This window comes from Pseudorasbora parva, chromosome 9, assembly GCF_024679245.1.
Source record: "Pseudorasbora parva isolate DD20220531a chromosome 9, ASM2467924v1, whole genome shotgun sequence".
Lineage (NCBI taxonomy): Eukaryota > Metazoa > Chordata > Actinopteri > Cypriniformes > Gobionidae > Pseudorasbora > Pseudorasbora parva.
In genome coordinates this window covers 15052007-15077657 of record NC_090180.1, presented here as the reverse complement: position 1 = coordinate 15077657, position 25651 = coordinate 15052007, and the positions used below count along the sequence as shown (strand labels likewise).

General features: G+C 37.0%; 2 protein-coding genes across 5 annotated transcripts in view; both read left to right on the top strand.

The window, feature by feature from the left end:
- The window catches only part of LOC137090220 (gelsolin-like), a 34049-nt gene extending 23678 nt beyond the window's left edge, over positions 1 to 10371 (top strand). For all 4 annotated transcript variants that reach the window (XM_067454062.1, XM_067454060.1, XM_067454061.1 and 1 more), the window contains exons 7-14: positions 555 to 688; positions 794 to 884; positions 5592 to 5762; positions 5838 to 6012; positions 6100 to 6215; positions 6293 to 6370; positions 6958 to 7018; positions 8976 to 10371. In XM_067454062.1, coding sequence (XP_067310163.1) covers positions 555 to 688; positions 794 to 884; positions 5592 to 5762; positions 5838 to 6012; positions 6100 to 6215; positions 6293 to 6370; positions 6958 to 7018; positions 8976 to 9136 — 987 coding nt within the window. In that variant the 3' untranslated portion in view covers positions 9137 to 10371. The remainder of the gene's footprint in view (positions 1 to 554; positions 689 to 793; positions 885 to 5591; positions 5763 to 5837; positions 6013 to 6099; positions 6216 to 6292; positions 6371 to 6957; positions 7019 to 8975) is intronic.
- Positions 10372 to 14601: 4230 nt separating this feature from the next.
- Positions 14602 to 25651, top strand: part of LOC137090218 (protein wntless homolog) — a 30069-nt gene continuing 19019 nt past the window's right edge. The window contains exons 1-2 of the mRNA XM_067454057.1: positions 14602 to 14858; positions 17743 to 18018. Coding sequence (XP_067310158.1) covers positions 14753 to 14858; positions 17743 to 18018 — 382 coding nt within the window. The 5' untranslated portion in view covers positions 14602 to 14752. The remainder of the gene's footprint in view (positions 14859 to 17742; positions 18019 to 25651) is intronic.

The window sequence follows — 25651 nt, the reverse complement described above, 5'->3', positions numbered from 1 at the left end:
TAATAATAAAGTAGCCAACAACAGATCTTTGCAAGCTGTTAAAGTAGAATATTAGAGAAACAAATCAACTTTCTGCCACATAGGCCGATTTACAATAAGACTTTACATTAGGGTTTCATTAGTTAACAACTTTAGTTAATATGAACTGCCCTTCTACAGCATTTATTCATCTTTGTTAATGTGAATTTTAACATTTACTAATACATTGTTACAATCAAAAGTTGTATTTGTTAACATTAGTTACTGCACTGTGAACTAACATTAAAAAACTGTATTTTTATTAACTAACGTTAACAAAGATGAACAAATACAGTAACACTTTGCCTTCTCCACACCACTCACATCCGTGAGGATCCAAATATCATTCCTATAATGCAATTTAAACCATGTTCAATATTGAAGTTCCTTGCTAGTCACAGAAATCAATTTTTATACTTGAAATTGACACTTTAAAGAGGTTTAATGTTTCTGCTTATACATATAAAGGGGAGATCAAGTTCCAGGCAATGTTCTTGGATGAGTCTGTGATTAACACTCATGTTTGTCTGAATCAGATCTGGCGTGTGGATGGAGGGGAACGTGTCCCGGTGGAGCCTTCTACCTATGGTCAGTTCTTTGGGGGAGACTGTTACCTGATCCTCTACAGTTACAAACAGGGAAGCAGAGAGCAGCATATCATCTACACCTGGTCAGTCCATAACATGTTTATAGTGTGTTATGGCATATTATCTGTGCAGCTTCTGACATATGAACAGTGTCATCATTTCCATGTGTGTGTGATGTTGTGCGGCAGGCAGGGGCTGAAGTGTACTCAGGATGAGCTGGCAGCTTCTGCTTTCCTTACTGTCCAGCTGGACGACTCCATGGGAGGAGCTCCAGTTCAGGTGAGAATAATCAGTTTGGGAAAGAAAACAGCAGAGAGAAGATTTCCAGTACATAAAGCCCAAACAGTTCTTATCATCACTGATATAGTGGTGTTTTTGGCTAACATGTTTGTTCTGCTTAGTCTCCGTTGCAGTTCACATAAGAGAACCATACAATCAGATTCATGCATACTTTAGAATCTCCACTGCCATTTAAAAAATCTTATCCTCACCAAGGATTTATTTGCATTTGTTTGGTCAAAAATACAATAAAACTGCTATATTGCAAAATATAATTACAGTTTAAAATAACTGTTTTCTATTTTAATATTTTAAAATGTAATTTATTCCTGTGATGGCAAAGAATCATTACTCCAGTCTTCAGTGTCACAAGATCCTTCAGAAATTATTCTAATATGCTGATTTGAAACATTTCTGATTATTATCAATGCTGAAAACAGTTGTGTACCATACTTTTTCTGGATTGTTTGACGAATAGAAAGTTCAAAAGGACAGCATTTATCTTTGCTGTCACTTTTGATAATCGCGAATCAAGATGGCCGAATCGCGAATCAAGTCATCGAATCGCGAATCAAGATGGCCGAACAGCCGGTGCCAGGGTGTAGTGTCTGACAAACAAACAAAAACTAAAGCTTTAAAACTATAAAGATTGACTACTGCTTGTGGATTCAGATAAAGTGTATTATGACTTGAACCATCAAGTTATCATTTAAAGGAAAAAAGAAAAAGAAAAAGAGCGTCTAATAATGCCAAAAGCAAATCAAAGACGAGGCGAGTTATCGGATACCGCGCCAGCAAACCAAACCTGCCTGGAGGGAAAGGGCGCTGGGAGCGCCGATAATACTTCAGAAATACTGAAAGAACTCAAATTATTTCGAATTGAAACGGCTGGAAACTTTGGTGTGCTGAGGAAGGAGGTGAGCGACATCAAATTAAATCTGGAAGATTTAAAAACAAGGGTGACTGACGCCGAACAGAGGATTGCGGACAACGAAGACCGTAATATGGATCTGACTAAGGTGCTGTTTAATGTGATGCGTAAACAAAAGTACCTTAAGAAGAAGTGTGAGGGTCTGGAAGGCCGTTCACGGAGAAATAATTTAAGAATTTACTCTGTACCGGAGAAAACAGAAGGAAGTAATATGATTGAGTTTATAGAAAAGCTTATTCGTGAACAGCTTAATATCCGGGAAGAGATTTACATTGAAAGGGCGCATCGCGCCGCAGTAACAGGTGTCTCCAAGGGACGTGTCGCGGACTTCACCAGATCAATCATCGTTTGTTTCCGTAGTTTTAAGGAGAAACAACGAGTGTTACATGCTGCATGGTCACTAAAGGAAATTCGGATCAAGGATCGAGGCCTTTATCCTACTATTACTAGGCCTAGCCGAATAACCTCCAGTTGTGCCACATTAATTGATAACATTTTTGTAAATATATTGGAAAAAACGGTCAAAAGTGGTCTTTTGATAAATGACACAACTGATCATTTGCCGATATTTGTAACTTACTTATGTGAAGTAAAAACAAAAAAAGAAAAGTTTAGTAAAGTTATTAGGTTGAGAACTGAGGAAAGACTAAATAGATTTAGGGATGATCTTATGAAAGAACACTGGGACAATGTTTATAGTACAAATAATGTAAATAAGGCTTATGAATTATTTTTGGAAAAGTATCTATGGTTATATAATACACATTGCCCAATAAAAATATTGAATGATAAAGTAAGAGATAATAATAAACCTTGGTTAACGAAGGGTATATTGAAATCTTGTAAAAAGAAAAATAAGCTTTATCGAAATTTTGTAAAATATCGGACAGTAAATACAGAAAAAAAATATAAAGTCTATAAAAATAAGCTGACTAATATAATGAAACGTGCAAAGAAAGATTATTATACAAATTTGTTGATGGAAAACAAAAGCAATATTAAAAGAATGTGGAAAGTTTTAAGGGAGGTAATGGGCAGTAAAGTGAATCATTGTCAGACATTACATTTAATTAATGAACAGAACGTCGAGATAAGTGGTGAAAAAATTGCTGATGAATTTAATTCTTTTTTTGTCAATGTTGGTCCAAATCTTGCCAAAACTATACCACTATCTAATGAAAACAAAAGTTGGACAGGTGAAAGCAGAGTCATGAAATCGCTTTTTATAAATAAAGTTAGTGAGAGTGAAATTATTTCCACTGTCTCCAAATTAAAAAGTAAATTTTCATGTGATAGTGATGGCTTAGATATGTATATTGTTAAAGAAACTATACATTGCATTATTAGACCATTAAAATACATAATTAATTTGTCTTTTAATATAGGTCTCTTCCCAGATAAAATGAAGGTGGCTAAAATTATTCCCATTTTTAAATCTGGTGACCGGTATAGTCTCACAAATTATAGGCCTATATCTTTGCTTTCTCAATTTTCAAAAATTCTGGAGAAGCTTTTTGTTAAAAAAATGGATTCTTTTCTTGAAAAACATTCCGTAATAAATGATAATCAGTTTGGGTTTCGAAGTACCCGCTCAACAGCTATGGCTTTGATGAAAATCACAGAGGACATTACTGCAGAATTGGAGAATAAAAATCACACAGTTGGAGTTTTTATTGACCTTAAAAAGGCCTTCGACACTCTTGATCATGGTATATTGATATCTAAATTACAGACATATGGAATTAGAGGTGTAGTATTAAATTGGATTAATAGCTACTTAGAAAATAGACAACAATATGTAGAGTATATAGGCCATGAATCTAAGTTGGAAAAAATACTGTGTGGAGTCCCTCAAGGCTCTGTGTTGGGGCCCAAATTATTTACGCTTTATATTAATGACCTCTGTGAGGAATCAAAGATTTTACGGTTTGTTCTTTTTGCAGACGATACTAATTTTTTTGTATCAGGGAAGAATTTAAAAATATTAATGAAAACTATTGAACAAGAATTGGTCCTACTTCAGAAATGGTTTAATAAAAATAAATTGTCGTTAAACTTACGTAAAACAAAATTTATGCTGTTTACAAATAAAAAATGTCTTGATAATGTTAGTTTGACTTTAAATGGAATAAATATTGAAAGAGTGTCAGAATTTAAGTTTTTAGGAGTACTCATTGATGAAAAATTTAAATGGAAGTCACACATAGCTTATGTAAGAAGTAAAATTTGTAAAAACATTGCCGTTTTGAGCAAAGTAAAGATTATGTTAAATTATGAGGCAATGAGAATCCTATATTGTTCCTTTATTTTGCCACATTTTATGTATTGTTTAGAGGTATGGGGAAACTCTTATTTCACTAATTTAATGCCTTTGTTTATTTTGCAAAAAAGGGTTATAAGAATAATTAATGGAGTTGCTCCAAGAGTACATACTACAGGACTGTTTCTGAGGTCAGGACTGCTTAAATTGAAGGATTTGGTTTCTTTACAAACTATATTAGTTGTATATAAAGCAAAACATAGCCTGTTACCGCATGGATTGCAAACCCTTTTTACTTTAAATAGTGAGACAAGTAGAAGAAATAATGATTTTAAACAACCTTTTGCTGGAAATACCCTCAAACAAATGTGTGTTTCAGTTTCTGGTGTGAAAAGATGGAATTATCTAGAAAATGAATTAAAATGTTGTTCAAATATTCTTCAATTTAAATATAAGTATAAACAGAAGATATTTAATCTGTACAAAGATGAATGTAAAAAATTTTAAAATTATAACAACGATGGTTTCGTCGTTGTTTTTGTTTTGAAAGTTGTCATTATTATTGTTGTTTTTGTTTGTTTGTTCTTGTTTCAGTGTGTGTATATATGTATGTATGTGTATATGTGTATGCATATATATATATATATATATGTGTATGTATGTGTATGTATGTATGTGTGTGTATGTGTATGTATGTATATGTATGTGTATATGTATATATGTGTATGTATATGTATACATATATGTATTTCTTTTTCTTTTTCTTATGTTGGTGAGGCCATCCAATTTGTGACTTTGTTAATATAAGAATGGGGTAGGAGTTTATAAGATTTTTTTTCTTCATCCTACTCCTGTTCTTTTTGTCATGGAATGCATTTTTGTTGTGTTTGGGGATTGTTGTTGTGGCATTTCATGTTGCATTACCATGAAAAGAGAATGCATAAATAAATAAAAAAAATAAAAAAAATAAATAAATTTAATGCATCCTTGCTGAATAAAAGTATTATTATTATTATTATTTTTAAATAAACAAATCATTAAAAAACAAACATCTCATACTATTCAAAGGTAGTGTATAATGTCACAAAAGCTTTCTATTTCAGATAAATGCTGTTCTTTTAAACTTTCTATCCATCAAGCATCCTGAAATAAAATTGGCCACAACATTTTCAACATTGATAATAAGAATAATGTTCTTTGAGCAGAAAATATGCATATTTGAATCCATATCAGAATGATTTCTGAATGATCGTGTGACACTGAAGACTGAAGGGTAAAGATGCTAGAAAATTCAGCTTTACCATCATTGGAATAAATACATTTCTCACCTGTATTCCTGTTAAAAATCAAAAAAGGCGCTGCTATACGATATATAGAATCCAAAAAGAAATTCACCAATAAATATAATACTCTGAACCTACATAGTTGCTCTGTTGTCAGTTTTACCAGTTGTAGTCTCATGTACCATCATTAAAAACGCTAAAATGATTTTTTTCCATCTGACTACACTACTCAGGTGCGAGTGACACAGGGTCAGGAACCCCCCCACCTGATGAGTCTGTTCAAAGGCAAACCAATGATCATTCATATGGGAGGCACGTCCCGCAAGGACGGCCAGACCAAGCCAGGCAGCACGCGCCTCTTCCACATCCGACAGAGCTCTTCTAGAGCCACACGCGCTGTAGAGGTCAGTCACAGTCTGGACGCTGTCACACATATAGTAGGATTTCTCATTAATCACTACATTTATCTCCCATTATAGGTTGAACCATCTGCATCCAAATTAAACATCAATGACGTGTTTGTGCTGAAGACGCCAGATTGTGTGTTTGTGTGGAAAGGAGCAGGTGCCAGCGAGGAAGAAATAGTCGCTGCTAAGTATGTCGTGAGTGTGCTGGGAAAAAATTCCACTGATGTGGCCGAGGGTAAAGAACCAGGTGAGAGTCTGCCATGTTTGTTTTTTTTGAGTGAGGTGAATTATGTGATCCTGTCTTAACTCCTTTCTTATGTGACACTCACTTCAGCTGGATTCTGGTCTGCTTTGGGCGGGAAGAAGGACTACCAGACATCTCCAACTTTAAGAGATACGGTCAAACCACCACGTCTGTTCGGCTGCTCCAATAAGACGGGCCGGCTGGTGGTAAGTAAGATTCAGAGAACCTCACAGAGAGGCTGGAGGAAAGCTAAGGTTTGTAAGTGTTTTGTGCTTTCTCTCAGGTTGAGGAAGTTCCTGGAGACTTTACTCAGTCAGACTTGGCTACCGATGATGTCATGTTGCTTGACACCTGGGATCAGGTGAGTTAACGTCTATATAGGGGATTTTTTAAGTGTGATTTCAAGACATTAAGGAATTTTTTGCTAGTTATGTCCACTTTTAAAATATTTTAAGTAGACATTGTTGAGAAATTACCATAATTGTGAGATAAAAATAATAATAAAAAAGCCTTATTCCGTTTTCACAAACTTATAGTGGAAAAGTAATATAAATATATTAACATACATTTCATATAATTAATTTTACCCTAGTTTGTGTCCATTTAAAAGTTTGAAAATAAGTCACTGTTCTCTAAAAAAATGCTGGGTTGTTTCAACCCATGTTTGGATCAAATATGGACAAATCCAACCCGTTTGGTTTAAAATTGAATTAACAAATTTAATCCAACGGTTGGGTTTGTCCATATTTGACACTAATATGGATTAAAACAACAACATCTAGAGTTGAAGTACCAGAAATATTTTAGTCTATATGGTGGCCTTCAAATGTTGTCTTGGATAATGAGGGGCCTTGGAGTCAAAGGGTTGAGAAGCACTAGTTAAGACCAGAACTGCTTGTGCATATGTAGTTAATGCCTGTAATGTTAAAGAACTGCTGCTCTTTCTAGATATTTCTTTGGATTGGTAAAGAAGCCAATGAAGTTGAAAAAACGGAGTCACCAAAAATAGGTGAGTGAAGTTTACCATCTTATTTTTTTTATGATAAACATTTTAGGTTTCCTGTTTTTGACTGAGCAGAATCACTTACATTATCCTCCATCATAAAACATAGGCCTAGATGCTGATTGTTCCGCTAAAAAGTGTGTTCTATTAAAGTGCCCCTGTTATGCTATTTTAAAGTCTCAATAACAGGTGTACATGCTTCAAATGCCAAAAAATACTTTTATTTTACACATAGGCACTCGTCAAATGAATCGGTCTCTCTAAATCCCTCCTTTCTGTCAGCCTACTCTGCTCTGATTGGCCAGATGGTCTAGTTGTGATTATCTTCTTGTCAGAATCTAAACACCCATTACATAACTGAACTTCAGCTCCATCTGGAGGCTTCCTAAAGCTCACAGATTGTAAACACTGGAAAGACAGTAACGATGAAGTCGATTTTACCATATCAATCCGTGTGATGAGACATTGGAAGAACTAGCCATTCAACCCGATCCTCCATTGCAAGGACGACTTGAGCAGGATCCACTATCAGTGATACACTACTTATTTTGAGGTACATTATGAAAGGCTGCAACTGTAATTCCTCACCATCAGCATTAATAAGTGTACGTCCATCAACAAACTGATGTGTATATTTCTAATTTATTGCAGTGCACATGCAGTAACTGTATCAATAACGGTGCATATGTTAGCTGAGCACTAATGTGAATGACTGATGCAAATTTTTGTAAAATAAATCTTGCTCCATCCTTTATCTTTACTCAAAGTAGTAAGACCGACAGACAATCTGCATCAATAGACACAATTTTGGGTAATAGTGGCCCACAACTGCTTAGCAGAAGTATTTGAGTAATAACGTGGGTTAGTCATAAACGTACACAAAATAAAGCACAAAACGAAATATTTTTCAAAAATGATTCATACTTACAGGTTGTGATTCTGAGGAACAAGCTTGTCCAAATAAACTGGTACTGACCCATCTTTCAAGAGCAAGCGTTTTGCGAATCCCTCATTGAACTCTGAGATTAGAGAAGCAGTCATCAATAAAATTATGTTTGTGGGCGGGTCAAGTTTTTTGCGGGCGGACAATGTACAACATAGGCGGGCATTATGTGAATGTCTTTTCTAGTGACGTAGAACCGTCACGCAGTAGGATTCGAAAAAGAAACGACACGTATAGACGATTCTTTCTTTTGGGAGACAATATCTTCATCTATCGTGCACTTTTGACTTTACAAGTTTGCAGAACGTTTACATTCACAAACAGCTATATTATACAATGCATGAAAGAGAATATTTGAAAAACCATAATATGGGCACTTTAATAGCGTGCTGTAGGAATGAATCCTAAACCCTGAAATCGAGTGAGCATTTTTGAGCTTCTGTTTCCATTGTCCTGAAGTCAACAGGGTTTTTTTTTTTAAATAGGATTTTCTTTAAATACCTGAAATAAGGTCTGTGGTGAACACTAACTCAGAATATTTTATTCTACTACATAAAATACAGCTATAAATCACCACTCATATTTTTAAAAAGTTTTTGCTTGTCTTGAAAAAGGCAGGTCTAACAAGTGGCTAAATTGGACTTTAGAGGTTTCAGGGACATCTATTGGCTAGTTCCCTTTCACAGCCTCATTGTTTTTATAATCGGCTCTTGAAAACTATTCTAACTTTTAAATAAAGATTAGAGTTTAATGGTGATGTTAAAGTAATGCAATGTTGTATAGCTGGTTTATAGCCTAACTTTTTTTTTTACATCTGGGTGTTGTATTTAGGCTTCAAATTTTGGTATAGATGTTACAGTGGTAATCTTTTGTTGATCTCAGAGCTTATATTCTGCAATAATCAAAAAAGCCAATGGTAAAATCCTATACTAAACAAGGGTGATGCTTATTTTCGGGTTGGCTTAAAAAAGCACTCTAATGTTTTATTAAATAAGTTTTTGATATGTTCTCTGTCTATAGCTAAGGATTATGTGGCCTCTGATCCTTCTGGACGTCGTGGGCTGCCCATCACAACCATAAAGCAGGGGGCCGAGCCCCCAACGTTCACAGGCTGGTTCCAGGCTTGGGACCCTAAAATGTGGGACACTGACCCTCTGGAGAGAATCCGGTCTTCCTTTTAAAACCAGAACCATTCCCTGTTCTTTTCTTTATACAAGCACTTCCTGTCCCATGAATTGCAACTTCCCAGGTTTTACACAATTGAAATGCCCATCTCCCTTAAAGGAGCACTATATATCTTTTTTTGGTTTACATTATGCCAGTATGGCAGTGGCCTTGGATTGTAACTAGAGTCTTGTTTTAACCGAAATTACCCGGAACAATTTGTCCCAGGAACTTTTCCCCCCAAGAACTGTTGCTGTCTGCGTTTCCATCGAGGTCTAAAGCACCGTGAAGATTAGACCAGTGACGCAAAACTGCATGCGACTTTCCAGTTCCCACTTGATTTTATCCTCTGCATATAAACTTAATAAAGCCTCACGCATATTTTAAATTCATTGTTGATTCAAATAGCAAACACACTTACTGCACGCACCACAAAAGACGTTTAGGTTGAAATAAAAGCAATTAAAATGCAGCGTGAACTCAACCAATCAGCATGTTCAGCACCCAAGTCCCATCATGGATGTTCCTGAACTTTGAAAAAGTACGTGAGTAGGGACGTTTGAGGGGGAAATTTTTGGTCGATACCACCCCCAAAGTCCATATTTTTCCTAGGATAAGTTCCTGCAGTGCACACAGCTTTTTTATTTACAGATGCCATTGTAGAAATGCCCTGATCACAGTCATGCATTATTCATTTATTCAGTGAGCAAAACAGTCCAGTAATAGGTGAGTTACTGAGATAAAGTGCTCAAATAAAATATTTGGCTGGTTATGTGTTCTCAACACATCTGGCCTCATGAGGCAACCCAATCCATGTAATATTAAAACAGCGTATTTACTACCACTGATACTTTTAACCATAACCAAAAGTTGGTTTAAATTGTATCTAGTGCACGTTTAAGAATGACAGATTTCAGTTACAGATTCATAGTTTTATTGAACCTAGTAAAATAGATTTAATGGATGTTTAGCTGTGTTAATCCAGAACTAGCTGTCATTATAGAAGAAAACCCGCCAAAACGAGTTGCACTCACTAGTGGATTAGTTACCCTATTTTAACCTTGTTATTTTGTCTTTTGACTATTTATTTCAGGTTGGCATTGCCATTATGACCTCTAACGTGTCAACATATTATGAAAATGTGTGGCAAAGTTCTTTGACTATTTTTTTTACACACAAGCCATTGCTGTATTTTCAGCTTGTTCTTTCTTTTTATGTGAAACTTTAATACACTTTGAGAAGATGAATTTAATGTACTGTACATTTACTGACTGTATATGACATGAACAATGTCACACAATCATATACATATCACAAATTCAAAATTTTCAAAACCATAATAAACATTGATGAGACAAAGCATTATGACCACCTAAAAAGCTGTTGGTCTTCTGTGTGCTGCCAAAAGAGTACCGGCCCACCGAAGCATGAACTTTACAAGACCCCTGAAGGTGTCCTGTTGTATCTGACACCAAGACATTAGCAGCAGATCCTTCAAGTCTTATAGGTTGTGAGGTGGAGCTGCTATGGATTGAAATTGTTGGTCTACCCAAAAATGAAATTTCTTTCATTAATGACTCACCCCAATGTCGTTCCACACCCATAAGACCTCTGTTCATCCTCGGAACACAGTTTAAGATATTTTAGATTAGTCTGAGGGCTTTCTGTCCTTTGAATGTAAGTAGTGTATGCACACTTGCTGTCCACGTCCAGAAGGTAATGAAAACATAATCAAAGTAGTCCATATGTGACATCAGTTGGTTAGTTAGACTCTTTTGAAGCGTCGACAATACATTTTGGTCCAAAAATAACAAAAAATACAACCTTATTCAGCATTGTCTTCACTTCAGTGTTCCTCAAATAAAGAATCAAACATTCATGAATCATGATTCGGATCGCATGTCAAACTGGCAAACTACTGAAATGACGTGACATTGGCGATATGAATCATGAATCATGAATCAATCCGCTGATTCACGACCGTTTGATTCTTTATTTGAGGTTTGAAAACAAACGCGGAAGAGCGGAAGACGATGCTGAATGAAGTCGTTTTTTTTTTTTAGACCAATCTATATAGTCGATGCTTCAAAAGAGTCTAACTAACCAACTGATGTCACATATGGACTACTTTGATGATGTTTTCATTACCTTCTGGACGTGGACTGTAATTGGGCATACACTTACATTCAAGGGACAGAAAGCCCTTGGACTGAATCTAAAATGGAATGGAAAATCTTAAACTGTGTTCCGAGGATGAACAGAGGTCTTACGGGTGTGGACCGACATTGGGGTGAGTCATTAATGGAAAAAAAATCATTTTTGGGTAAACTAACCCTTAGGTAGGTGACACCTGTCAAATGTACGTCCACATGAATGGCCGGACCCAAGGTATCTCAGCAGAACATTGCCCAGAGCCACAGTTCCTCCACCGGCTTGTCGTCGTCCCACAGTGCAACCTGGTACCATCATTTCCCCTAGTAAATGTTACATATAAACACAGCCAGCCACTTGAAGTAAAAGAATATGAGATTTATCGGACCAGGCAACCTTCTTCCACTGCTCTAAGGTCCAATTCTGACGCTTTCGATGGTGGATGGGGCCATCATAGGTACTGTTACAACCCCTTGACTCGAGGAGAAACAACATGAATGGAGAGGCCATACACATAATCAAATCTGCAAAAAAATAAGTATTTAATCAAAAAGACAGACATAACTACAAGTAAGGATTAAAATAACACCAATTACAAAAAGACATCCAGCCTTGATTGGAGAGGATGAGAGAGCCAACAGGATGTCCAAGCTACCAGGACCGCAGAGATCACGCTCCCAGCCTTTTGTCCCAACACACCATCTCTCTTCTTGTCAACTCTCAAACTTCTTATAAGCAGCATGGTCAATCCCCGTCAATTCTCCACACCTGTGTGTCACAGCGCTCAACCTGAAAACACACACAACATTTACCCAGAGACCCCTGCTGGACAAAATCTACTACTCGCCCATGAGTCGTCACAGTACTCTGATTGGGCTGTGGCTACACGGCCCCATATGCCGCAGAGTTTTGTGACACATTCTTCCCATTACTATCATTAAAATGTTGTGTGACTTGTGCCACAGTAGACGTTCGGTTAGCTCAGACCAGACAGTATAGCCTTTGTTGCCCTTGTGCATCGATGAGCCTTGGGCGCCCAACACCCTGTCACAGGTTCATGGTTTGTGCCTCTTCAGTCGCTGTTGGGAAATTCAAAACACTGCTGACAAGGAGCAAACCATGTCTTGCTGTTTCTGATAATCTGACCCAGTCACCTTGGCATAACAATTTGACCTTTGCCAAAGTTGCTCAGATCTCTATTCCTGCCATTTCTCCTGCAATCGACAAGATTTATCGCAATAACTGATTTGCTTACAATCTAATCCTAGACCTTAATATATGACCTAGGAACGGTTATATTCTATGTTAATATTATTTCACAATATTACTGTTTCTAATGTATTTTTGACCAAATAAACATAGTCTAAGATGAATATAAGATGCTTCTTTGTAAAATATTTTGAAATCTTAAAAAAAAAAAAAACTTGGTAGTGTATGACATTTACATTTAATCATTTAGCAGACGCTTTTATCCAAAGCGACTTACAAATTTGAATAATTGATTTACCACAATATAATTTTATTACAACATTCATTTCAATTTGGATCACAACAACAGACTTGTGAGTGTCAGTGTCACAAAAGAGTGTGTTTATCTGTTATACTCCTCCTCAGTTAGAATTTAAACAGGATCACTAGGATTAAGTCATACGAGTCATAGGCGTTGGTCAAGTCTAACACAACTAGACAATTCAATGGCGCTGTTCACTTTTGCCAAGAAGCTGGTCATTAGGCTACCTGTTTTCTCTAGACAAATATTGTCTCTAGAATGCAGTGTTTGCCACAAAAAAAAACAAAGCTTGTCTGAAATTGCAATCATGATGCACAGGTTTTGAACACATTTTTACAGCCGCTGAGTTATGTCCTGACAATCATAGAGAGATCTACAGCTCTCTCTTTATCCACATGTGAAGGGGAAAGCAAAGATTTGTCTCTAGTGATATTGTGGAAAACTGTGATCAATCATCCTTCAAGAACTGAGAATGTTTTACAGAGGTCGTCATCTGATTTCAAACGTTTTACATTTAAGTTCTCGCATGCTGACAGCTGAGGAGACCCCGTGAAAAACAGAAAGAGCAACACAAGTGAAAATGAGTGGCCTGAATTTGAAACAGTTAAATAACATATAATGTTGTAAAATATGTTTGTATCATTACTTACTCCCTCAGAGTTGAACATTTCTAACCGCAACAGCAACATAAGGCTAAAATGAAGCAGGTCTGTCCTATTGTCAGATTCTGCATGGCAGCTGGGGAGGCTCTCAGTTGCCTCCAGCACAATCTGAAAAATTCATGCAGGATAATTTTAGACACATAGACTGTCAGTTAATGTTTTTCCTGTAGTGTCATTTTCTGTTGCAGTTTTCAAGACAATAATCTTGATTAATCTTCATAATAATAATAATAATAATAATAATAATAATAATAATAATAATAATAATAATAATAATAATAATAATAATAATAATAACAATAAGAATACATTTTAATACATAATACTTATTATTATTATTATTATTATTATTATTATTATTATTATTATTATTATTATTATTGTTATTAATATTATATGCTTTAAAAAAATCTAAAATTGTATCTTTGTTTCTAAGGCCAATCCACACATTCACAATCAGATATTTTAACAATGAAGACTATTTTGCAATAATAATAATAATAATAATAATAATAATAATAATAATAATAATAATAATAATAATAATAATAATAATACAATATGTTATTATTATAAGTACTACTATTATTATCATAATCATTATTATTATTATTATTATTATTATTATTATTATTTAATCTGTCGCTAAAGGCAATCCACACATTTATTTACAATCAAATATTTTCAATAAAATTTAATATTCTTGCAATAATGATAATAGCCTACAATATGTTATTATTATGATCGTCATAATCATTTTTAATTTTTATTGCTATGCTTTAAAGATCACAAATTAATCTGTTTCTTAAGCCAATCACATTTATTCAACAATCAGATATGTTTAAGAATAAAGATTATTCTGGTAATAATATATTTTTTTTAATTATTTATAGTAGGTTAGTAGTATTTTAACATCATGATTTGTTGAGATTATCACAGGTGACAATACAACAAATGTTTTTGTATTAGAAATATATGTACTAAAAATGTTGAAAGCATAAAATCAACTACTGTAGTTATGCACGTGGCCAATGAAAAGCTTTGAGTTGTATGCATCTGGCCTGGCCAGGAGTCTGGTATGACGTCACACGTGCACTCTTCTCGCCTGAGTTCCTGATGCAGGGTGGGTCACGTGGTCATTCCCTTTCCTCTGTTAGCAGTTCCCTATGAAGAGCGCAACACGGGCAGTTCACTAGGGTTTGAGACGCAGCCGGTGTCGCGCACTTAATCTCGGACAGCGCACTGGTCCACCTGGATGCCCTGACTTTCGTTTCTTTGCATTAAATCCTAGCGAAACCGACACTTTGAAAATGGCTGGAGCAATTATTGAGAATATGAGCACCAAAAAGTTGTTGATTGTGGGAGTAATTCTCCTTTTATTCCAGGCGTTCTCCTTTATGGTCGGAGGACTGATTGGTGAGTAGCTATACTTTTTCAAAGCCGCCTAGATTTGATAGTTCGGGTTTTGCTGGATTTTGATGCACAGTGAGTGTGTAGCCATTCGTTATGGTGTGCATTCGTTAACAAAAAAAAGTCTTATTTGCGTAATGGCAAGGAGTGAAAAGTTGCGGAATGGCTTTGTTACAGTAGTGCCAAAGATGGGCGCTTATTTTCAGCACGTCGACTGGTGCAGTCTTTGTGCTGCTGCTTTCACCGTTCCGCCTGTAAGTTTGAGAGACTCGACATTTATATTTACTCCCTACTTCTGCGCCTTAAGTCCCTTGTTTCCCCGGCTAACGTTACCTGAAAATGCCACGAGAGGCTTGGCGGAGAAAGACTTGAACCCACTTTGAACATGAGAGAGTTTGTCTGTCAGTATTGTTTAAAAATAGCTTGATAATTAAGATATATATATTTTTTTGCTATATACCTACTTGCGCGCCATTTGTGTATCGAATACAACACGATAATACGTGGTCTATGTGCATGGTATATTTTAAACAACTTTTTAATTGCTGCTCATTATGTATAAATTAAAGTCAGAGCAGATCTAATACAACTCAGGGGAAACCTTAGTACAACGTTTAAGAAACATATTTACACCAAAACAAAACCATTATGTTAGACTCTATTCTGTGTGGCAACAATACGTTAGCTAACATTTCTTTTAATGGTGTACTAGAAGTATACTGCATATTTCAAACATTTTTGCATAAAATTATGCACTGCAAAATTGGGAATTTTAGTCGGCTGAATTAACCTGTGCCTTGTATTTTGCAGTGAAAGCAATCCAGTCAATAAAGGGTTAAAGAGGTGCCTCTCCAGAACTTTTCTTTGATCTTACATCTGAACAGACAAACCCTCTGCCCACAGGCTCTTCCAGCCCCTGCCTGCATTTTCCATAGACCTCACTAGTGTAACAACCAAATATTCCCTTCTATCCTGAGTATTCTTTTCCATGTAGCTTGTTCTATGTTGAACATAGAACTATGTCTATGTCTATGCATTCACACTTCCTCTCCACAACCTCAGACTTCCTTCTGATTTTGATTGGAAGGGAATAATTTCTCGGTCTGCTGCAGAATGTGGGATGAATGGTGATAAATTAGCTTGCTTTGGCTATTCTTGCCTGAGATTGATTTAATGAAGCGGGATTCCTTTGTGTTTGTTCGGTGGCTGGTGGCAGACTGGGTAATTGAGTAGAAAGGCGCACTGCTCCCCCTGTTATTGGACATCTTAAACACGGCATGAGGTCACCGGGCCGAAAGGCGACTGTTATTTTATGGTGGTGTTTTGAAGAGGGTTTGTTCTCAGGATTGTGGGTCAATGAATAATTGAACTTGCAAGGTTTAGTAGAGCTAATTTTGTTTGCTTAGTATATTTCACAGGAACAGGGTTGTACTTGTACCCCTCAAAATGTAAGCAGAGCAATTTATAAACCTGCCCATTAGCTTGTAAGATATTGTGACCATTTTAATGGTGCTTTGCTTTCACTGTTTTGAATAGCGATTGAAGCTGAAGAGTGTCCTCAAGCCATAGGCTGGTTCACATTATCTCTCACTTCCCGGTCACTTCAGATGTCCTCAGTGACCCAGGAAGAGATCTATTGACTCGTACTTAACAAACTACCAGGACCAGCCTCCTGAATGGTGGAGGAAGCCTGTCTGTACTTTCTCATGCTAATGACTCCCTCTTAGCAAGAGTTTATCAGAGAGTCACTTTACGAGTCTTGTATTGATTGTCTATGTCCTTTGTTTCATTATACACTACCTTTCAAAAATTTGCGGGTGGTGATGAGTTTGAGGCTGCTCTTATTTGATCAGTACAGTAATATTAGGAAAAATCAGTACAATTATAAGTAACCATTTTCTATTTTAATATTTTACATTGTGATTTATTCCAATCTGCAGTGCCATGGTCCTTCAGAAATTATTCTAATATGCTGATTTGCTGCTCAAGTAACATTTTCTTATCAATTTTGAAATAGCTGTAAAATAATTTACTGTTACGTTTAATACTTTCTAGCTGAATAAAAGTACATTTGTGTTTATTGATGTACTTATATATTTATATATAATATAATACCTAGCACATCTAAAAATAATATATATTCATGTATATGCATATGTTCGTTCTATCTATATTTTCTCAATATTGCTATTTTATGTCATCTCAGGACAATCAAATAGCAATACTGAGAAAATATATAGATAAAACATAAATATAGCTACAGTCAAACCAAAATTTATTCAGACATCTTTAACATTTTCTCACATTATCACAGTTTATTCTCTATAGTTTAGAAAATTGTAATAAAATATGATAAGAACTCAGAGTTAAACTGTGTCAGAACAAATTAATCTTGATAATGTCAGATAACTTTGAGAGAAAGGTATGGAATGGATTACAATACATACAATTTTAGTGCACATTTAGATTATACCAATTTAGGTCAACCAGTGACCAAGCTATGTTTTATTGTGTTCAGTCTGTGTAAAAGGTTGCGTTAGCAATTAAAGAAAAAACACTTAAGCAAAACATGGTCAGGACAAAGGGTCTGAATTTTGTTCTTACGTTTTTCCAATGGTCCTGGAACTTTATTTTTCTCTCCTCACTTACATAAATGAACTATAGTGCCTGAACCCACTAGTAAAAAATTATATCTGGCATCTGAATAATTTTTGGTTTGACTGTAAATGCTCCATGTGACTCAAAAATATTTCATCCTTTCCTGTGAAATGCATAGGAGAGAGATTTTCTACTGCTTATATAGTTATGCCCAAATGTGTACAAAATACATCGTTATTAGTTCTTACTTCTTGTTAGACAAGCTAATATTTGTTGAAATCTGTTCCCTCAGCTCCAAGCCCCACCACTGCCGTCCACTACCTGGCCACCAAGTGTGTGGACACCGTGAAGAGCCACCATAAGGGCTCAAAATGGTTCATGCCATGGGGCCACGACCAGTGCAACAAGATCAGAGACTTTGATGAAGCCACGGCCAAGAGGATCGAGGCCAATAACATTGTGTTTGCGGTCCACATTCCTATGCCCGAGAGAGAGATGAGTGCCTGGTTCCAGTTCATGCTGGTTATCATCCAATTGGACATTGCCTTCAAAATGCAAAACCCGATTGGTAAGTAATGTAAGTGTGTGATTGTATGTGTTTTAGTGTGTTTGAGTTTATCTTTTGCTAATCTACCCTCCAAAAACATATCACAATGTGGTTTTTAAGCTTATGAGAACATCCTTATTTTGCTGAAAGTGTAGGAGGGGACGCATGAATACCCAGAGGAATTTCCCATTCTATTCACCCAAAAGTAGATTGGATTTCTCACATGCTGTGAGAGGACTAACAATGATGGATGGTCTGTTTTCTCACTGTTGTAGTTGGAGCCTTAGGGACCTCAATAAGGATTTAGTCAGCATGCAGGTAGGGGGGGACGGCTCTAGGCTTTGACACAGACAATTGGAGGATAATAAAAGGAATGTAGTCCTGCCATCTGGTTTCGTTGCCATTTCATGAATTAAGATACACATACAAAATCAACCGTTGAAGATTAAGGCTATGTCTACATTAATCCAGAGGTACATTTGAAATAAGCATTTTGGTTTCTAAAGCTCTCCATCCTCAATAGCGTTTCTGGTCCAAGCATCGGAAAATGCTTACATCATCTTACTGTGCATGAATAAAACGTAATAAAAGCTCACTGAGATGATACTGAAAGAACAAAGTTCTCAAGCTATTCTTCTGGTGCAATCATTTTAGTAGCAAAATATGTCATCACTGTATGAACATAATGTGTTCAGATCGCACTCAATTGCCACTCAATCTAAAGAAAACACTTTCGTCAACATGTTTAGCCACAGGACAGCAATTGTGAGTACATTTTCTGTCATCTTTGCATACATTTTATTTTATCTTTAGCAATACTTAAAGTAGATCACATAACTAAAAATGCGTCATCATTTTCAAATAATTTCCAGTCCACACTACAATGGGAAAACGGCATTTTCAAATTGATCCACAGTGTCTTCAAAAAGCTCAGTTTTACACCATGTGTACACCATCTGTGCTTTAAAAAAACCTGGAAGAAAAAAGTGTTTTTGCAGGACAAAAAGACATGTTATTGTGGATGGAAGGCCAAAATGTAGAGAGAAAGATGCATTTTCAAATGTATCTGGATTAGTGTAGACTAGATGACTGTTAAAATTCAGCATATTAGACCGTTACAGGGGTGAATCAGTGATTTCAATATTAGGAGGGCTCAGCCTCCAATGAGGGTATGATTTAAAAAAAAAAAAATCTAATTTAATATATTTTTTGTATACTGCTAGGCTAGGCATGAACAATATCCCTGAATATTGTTTTAATTTCTAATCATTTAAAATGCCAAGCTGATATTCATTACGAATAAAGACAAATCATATATTACTGTAATTGTTTAGATTGGCTATAAGGTAATTTTTATATATATATATATATATATATATATATATATATATATATATATATATATATATATATATATATATATATATATATAAATACCCCCCCCCCCCCAATATAATATTTTAAACACCAATGTGCAAAACTCTACATTTTTGCAGTAAAATTAACTTTAAAGAAAATCTACATTTCAAATTTTCATTCATGGAGATTCTGTCACATGGGGGTAAACAAAATCACTTTTAAACATAGACCGAAAAAAAATATGGACGACTCGACATCATCCGTTTCAGCATGCCAGATTTGAAGCTTTCAGGCGGCCTGCACGGCGCTGACATCTTGGGACCGAGTCTGCGCAGTAGAGATTTCGGGACGGGAGTTGCGCAGTACAGAGCAGGAAGTACAGTCGCGATATCAAAGGCCCGCCCACACTCTCGCAGATGCAGAAAAATTAATTATGTTGGTGTGAAATAAACAGTTATGGAAATGTAGAAATTAAAGTTAAAGCTCCAATCTGCTCCCAAAAATTCAGAAAAAAGTCTGTTAGTGCCTCAGTGACAACTTCACTCAGAGAAGCCGTCAGTCTCAGCTGTCAATCATGACGTCACACCCCCCACTTTCAAATAACTAACTAAAACTAAACTTATTATAAAAACGAACACTTGAAATGAAATCATAGTGATGATAACTGCCTTCAATGACAAACTTACTTTGGGGAAAAAATATTTGAAGTGTAATTTTATTGTTTAGTTTCCCTCGCGTCCATTAGAAAACACAGAGGGGCGGCTATACTGGGACCGGTCACCGGGGGGGCGATCGAGGCGCGAAAGCTTCAGTATCTGAGAGGGATACTGCAGGCTTGTAGCCTGACAAGCCAGACCCACATCAAGATGTTTGGTCTGGAAACGCACCATAGACAGGGCTCAATCAGAGGGGCGGGATAAACGGTTGTCTTTTAAACTCCCTCTGCACGTGATAGGATAGCACTACACCAACCAGAGCAACGAAGGGGAAGCAGAGCTCGCTGACTGATTAAACATTCGCCGTATCCGGTCGGCTAAACTACGAACACATCTTCCCTTTTTAAGAATGACTTCAGTGCCGCTCTGTTCTTTTCTCAGAGAAAAGCTTAACTCCAAGTCTTCCAGAGTCGTGTTCAGAGCTGTTTCGAAAGACCGCCGCCGTTCGCCAGTTTCTGTTTACTAGAAGCACGCAAACGCAACTCGGCCGTCGTCATTATGGCCCCGCCCGCCGACTCTATACATGATGTGATTGGGCCGTCCAGATTTTGAGGAACACAGCTCAGAATGGTATTGAGAGTTCCTAGACGACACTTGCGGGCAAATTAAATTTGCTGCCGCTAGGGTGCGTCTAGATTTCTAGGCTAGCAGGCTTGCTTTTAACAAGAAAATGACATGAAAGTGCCGCTTTAACCAGCAGATGGCAGCAGAGGATCGCTCATTAGTTCATTTGCACTTCTACTCCCTTTTATTACTACTCCCTAGAAATCTAAACACACCCTACTGGCAGCAAATCTAAATTGCAGCAAGTGTCGTCTATCAAACATCTCCATAGACTTGCGAGCTGGAAAAACCAAACTCTGGTCAGGCCAATCACATCGTGTATAAAGTTTGTGGGTGGGCTTAACATAATGATGGCAGAGTTGCAGGGATTCCGCTACTTGTAAGCTGGCGAACGGTGGTCTTTCAAATCGGCTTGGGCCGCTACTCTGGAAGACTTGGAGTTAAGCTTTTCTTTGAGAAGAGAACAAAGAACGGCACTGAAATCATTCTTAAGAAGGGAAGATGTCTTCAGAGTTTTGCCGACCGGATACAGTGAAAGTTCTGTTATCAACTAGCTCCGCTTCACGTTGCTCTGGTTGGTTGTAGCACTATCCAATTGCATGCAGAGGGAGTTTGAAAGACAGCCATTTATCCCGCCCCTCTGATTGAGCCCTGTCAATGGTGAGTTCCCAGACCCAACATCTTGAACCTTTTATAGAACCCTTTTTGCATATTTTGCTTTTAGATTTACTATAAAATCAGTATTATGACAAATTTAAGCCATTTTATTGTACTGAAGTATAAAGTATAGCAAGAGTAGGAATCTCAAGTCACAAAGTCTTATGATGAAATAGATGAAAAGAACATAAAAATAGTAATAATAAGCCCAGAATTTACAGTGGATAGGAAACCATCTTTTATTGCTCCTGCAATTATATTATGTAAACTGCATTTATGATAAAGAACTACACGGATATTTATAACTATCTATAAATGGTTGCACACACCCTGATCCTCTGGCTGGTACTGCAGATTGAGGAACACGCTGAATAACGTAGACTGAAATACAGAGATGAGTCGAAGCCTGCCGCTGTGTTCATATATGAGGGCTGAGGCGATCATAGATTAGTGTTCATATTACGGAGTACATTTTTAGGGGGTTAGGTGGAAAGCTCTTCTAATATGGCCTGGTGTTGCACCTGGACTGTTAAATTCCATCACAATTTCCTATTTAAATCAAAGTTCTTCTTGACAGTTTCTTTTATTTTTCAAGTTACCATGTCTTTGTTTAAACCTGACTGGTTCCAGCCATGTAGACTTGCATAGTACTGTTGCCATTTAAAATCATCTGGCTGTGGGAGGGTGTGGATCTGGAACGGCTCCAAATCTGCCCTTTCAAAGACAGGATTAAGCGGATAACACCGGCCACTAATGAAGAGCCATTGTCGAGCTAGAGCAGTCTGGGAAAGTGAGCGGAACATCGGCTCCTTTAGCAGCAGGAGCACCTTTTGGCTATTCATGTCTTGAGAAATGTAGGAGGGGTCTTTTTAGTTTCTTAGCACATTAACTGCTAGTGTGGCTGCTAGCCACCATGCTCCAGCTGTTATACTCCACCCTGAAGCACGTGCTTGTGCATAAGCCAGCAAAAAAAAAAATGTTTTCTCATTATACAGTGTTCTCACTATAAATATATTTAACGCAGATCATTGCATTATGCATTCAGCACTTGAAAAAAACTTTTGTTGTTCAGGGTTTTGTTGCAGCATCTGGAATGTGCTCTCCTAGAAGATCCTCCTCAGCCAGATGTTATGTGTTTACCATGAGTCTTGTGTGATCTTCTGCCAGAGCAGTTTCTCTCTCTGTGTCCTGTTCTCCGAGCGAGACCTCACAGACTGTCGACAGTCTCTTCTAATAAGGTCCTAGCAGGGATTCATTGGCACTCAGCATTCACCCATCACAGGCATACTGTGCAATGTTTGGAAAGTCAATTAATTCTGAAAAAGTAACATTGTACAGGAAAGACAAAGAGATGGGCATGCTACTGCTGCTTCTAAATTACAGATGGCATATGGGTAAAGACACCGATGCAAAGTAACTTCTAAAACTAAGTACACAAACTATGGCCTGCCTGACTGCACTGCTGCATGACATTCAAATCAATTCACATTTGTTTCTATAGTGATTTTCACAGTACATTTTATTTCAAAGCTGCTTTACAGAAAAAAGCATGTTTCTACAGTTTAATTTAGAGTAATCGGTTATGAGATGTAAGTGTGTCAGAGTGTTGTCCACCAAAAATGTACAGTTCTAAGAAAATACAAATAATTCAGTTAGCTAATGTCCTGTAGTAATTGCATGAATGCGATCATTGTTTCTGCCTAAATGAATATAAGTTGTGATCATATATAATTACAATATTTAGAAAAGGTGGCAGTTGTGTATGTTAATTCAGAGTTGGCGTTCTCGCCAGGGGTTGGCATCATCTTTTCACAGGTCATCCTCAGAATGCTGTTCATGCAAATTTTTGTTTGTTTGATGCAACAAATTGTTAGCCTGACAAGCCATTGACAGAGCTAAATCCGAGAGGAGGGATAAACGGTTGTCTTTCAAACTCCCTCTGCACGTGATAGGATGGCGCTACAACCAACCATAGCAACGAAGGTGAAACGGAGCTTGTTGATATATTAAACATTCGCTGTATCGGGTCGGCAAAACTCCGAACACATCTTCCCTTCTTAAGAATGACTTCAGTGCCGTTCTTTGTTCTTTTCTCCGAGAAAAGCTTAACTCCAAGTCTTCCAGAGTCGCGGTCAAAGCTGATTCGAAAGACCGCCAGTTTCTGTGTTTACTAGAAGCACGCAAGAGCAACTCAGCCCACCGACTCAATACACAATGGCCCTCATTTATCAAAAGTGCGTACACCAAATTTCCAGCATACACCTTGCGTACACCCAAAACCACTGTGACTTGAGATTTATCAATATGGACGTTGGCGTACGGCACACTCATCCTATGCCAGCTCAGGAGGTGGTGTATGCATGTTTTGAGTTGGTACGAAAATGCACTGAAAAACAATTCCTAACGCCACAAAATGCACGAATTATTCTCCTTTTAAATAATAATAATGATAAAATAAATAAAATAAAATAAATAATAATGACATTCTTCTTCCAAATAATAATCGTCATTAATAATAAAAATCATAATAATAAGAAGAATCTTACAAATTGTCATGCATTTATTAATGTGAATGAATGGTACTCCACATCACATCATCCCTATCGTACACCCCAATACATGTGACGCTAGGGTGCGTCTAGATTTCTAGGCTAACAAATAGTCAGAATCTAGAAAAAATAGCTAGAACATCCTCATGCTGGTTAAACAGAGTTTTGTATTATTTCTAATTATAATAATATACATTTATAGATTTGGATTAGTTTAGATATAAATTAATGCATGTCCACTCCCCAAGCCATGTATATTATTTTATTTGTCCTTTTACCAAAAATGCACCTTATATTAAAAAATCTGTAACAAGACGTCACGTGTACAGAATCCCTTGATAAGTCCTGTATTTCTACTTTCAGTCTATTCTGATAAATCTCACAACCATTACCTGGATTAGCAGCCAGGTGCGGTTGTAAAGTTTTGATCATCACTGAAGCATAGGCCCTCCAAAATGTTTTTTTAACTGCCAACTGCCAAATTAAAATGGATAAGCAAGCATTCTTTTAGCAGTTAGGAAGCTAACAATCAAATGTGTGCCAAGTAAACTAGATCTGGCAAATGCAATGTTCTCATTCAACTTATACAAATTCAATTAGGATACTACTCATCACAACAATAAGTGTTAGGGTGTATTACAGAAAGCAAGGTTAACTGTCTCGCATACCCTGAACTCTCGGTTGATTAAAGGTGCACTATGTAGTATTTTTGCAGGAAAATGTCCAAATACCACTAGGCCAGTGTTATATATTTTGCTGCTCTGTAGCAGGTTTGGTTAAAAACGCATTTATTTAAACTGGCTTTTAACACACAGTAGCACTGTGGCACTTTGAATTTTATTTTTGTATTTTGTGTAACTGTTCCTTTGGTTATTGCTTCATGTATTAATATATTATTTATTGTAGATGTTTTTCTGTTCTAAATGTAAAGCACCTTGGTCCTCCTTTTGGTTGTTGGAAGGTGCTATACAAATAAAGTTTGATTGATTGATTGATTGGTTGCCATGGTTACTTTCATACCCTGAAAGTTACCTACGTGAAAGTTGAGGTTATCTGCTAACTTACTCTTAAACATACCCGGGGATGTCACATAACCTGCTTTCTGGAACACCCCCATGGTAGTTACCTCTCCTCTACTAAAACGCTGTATTGTAAATAACCGTCTCACTGACTGCAAGTCGAAAAGTGAAGGAATAGGAGGAGCACAGTGAGTGGGTGGAGCCAAGGTGTTTGATTGTTTTAAATCATTCAAATTATGTAAACGACAATACTTAATAAATAGGAAAGCCTATTTTCAGACGTTTCTATATATTTCAGAATGACTCATCAGACTATGATTTATTAGAAAATTTTACAGGCACCCAGCACAACTTTATACATGCCCCTGTCACCAGCCCCTCTGCTTCATTTTCCATGGAGTGCCGTTGGTTCTCGCTTTCTCATCTCTTTGGCCCAAGCAGCAACAGTTTGGCCGGTCTCCAGCAATAACACAGCTGTTGAAATGGCTTAGTCGCCGGGGTGATGTGCACTGCGCCCGGGCGGAATGTTTGTGTGCGCTAAGCTGACATTCAAAGCTCTTTGGCGCAGCCGTTCGTAGGTGGGGGCCACTGCAGACACACTGGAGGAGAGAGGACCGAGCTAATAATGTCTACCGCTCTCTGCCTTTCTTTACCTCCTGCCCCTCCCCCCATAAAGCTCAGCCCTCCATGTCCAGGAATTCTCTTTAGTGCTCTCCAGCTTGTTTCATAACACAACAAGGATCTCTTTAGAGAGGTGAAGTGGAACACACAGGGCTGTGCAAAGCGATCT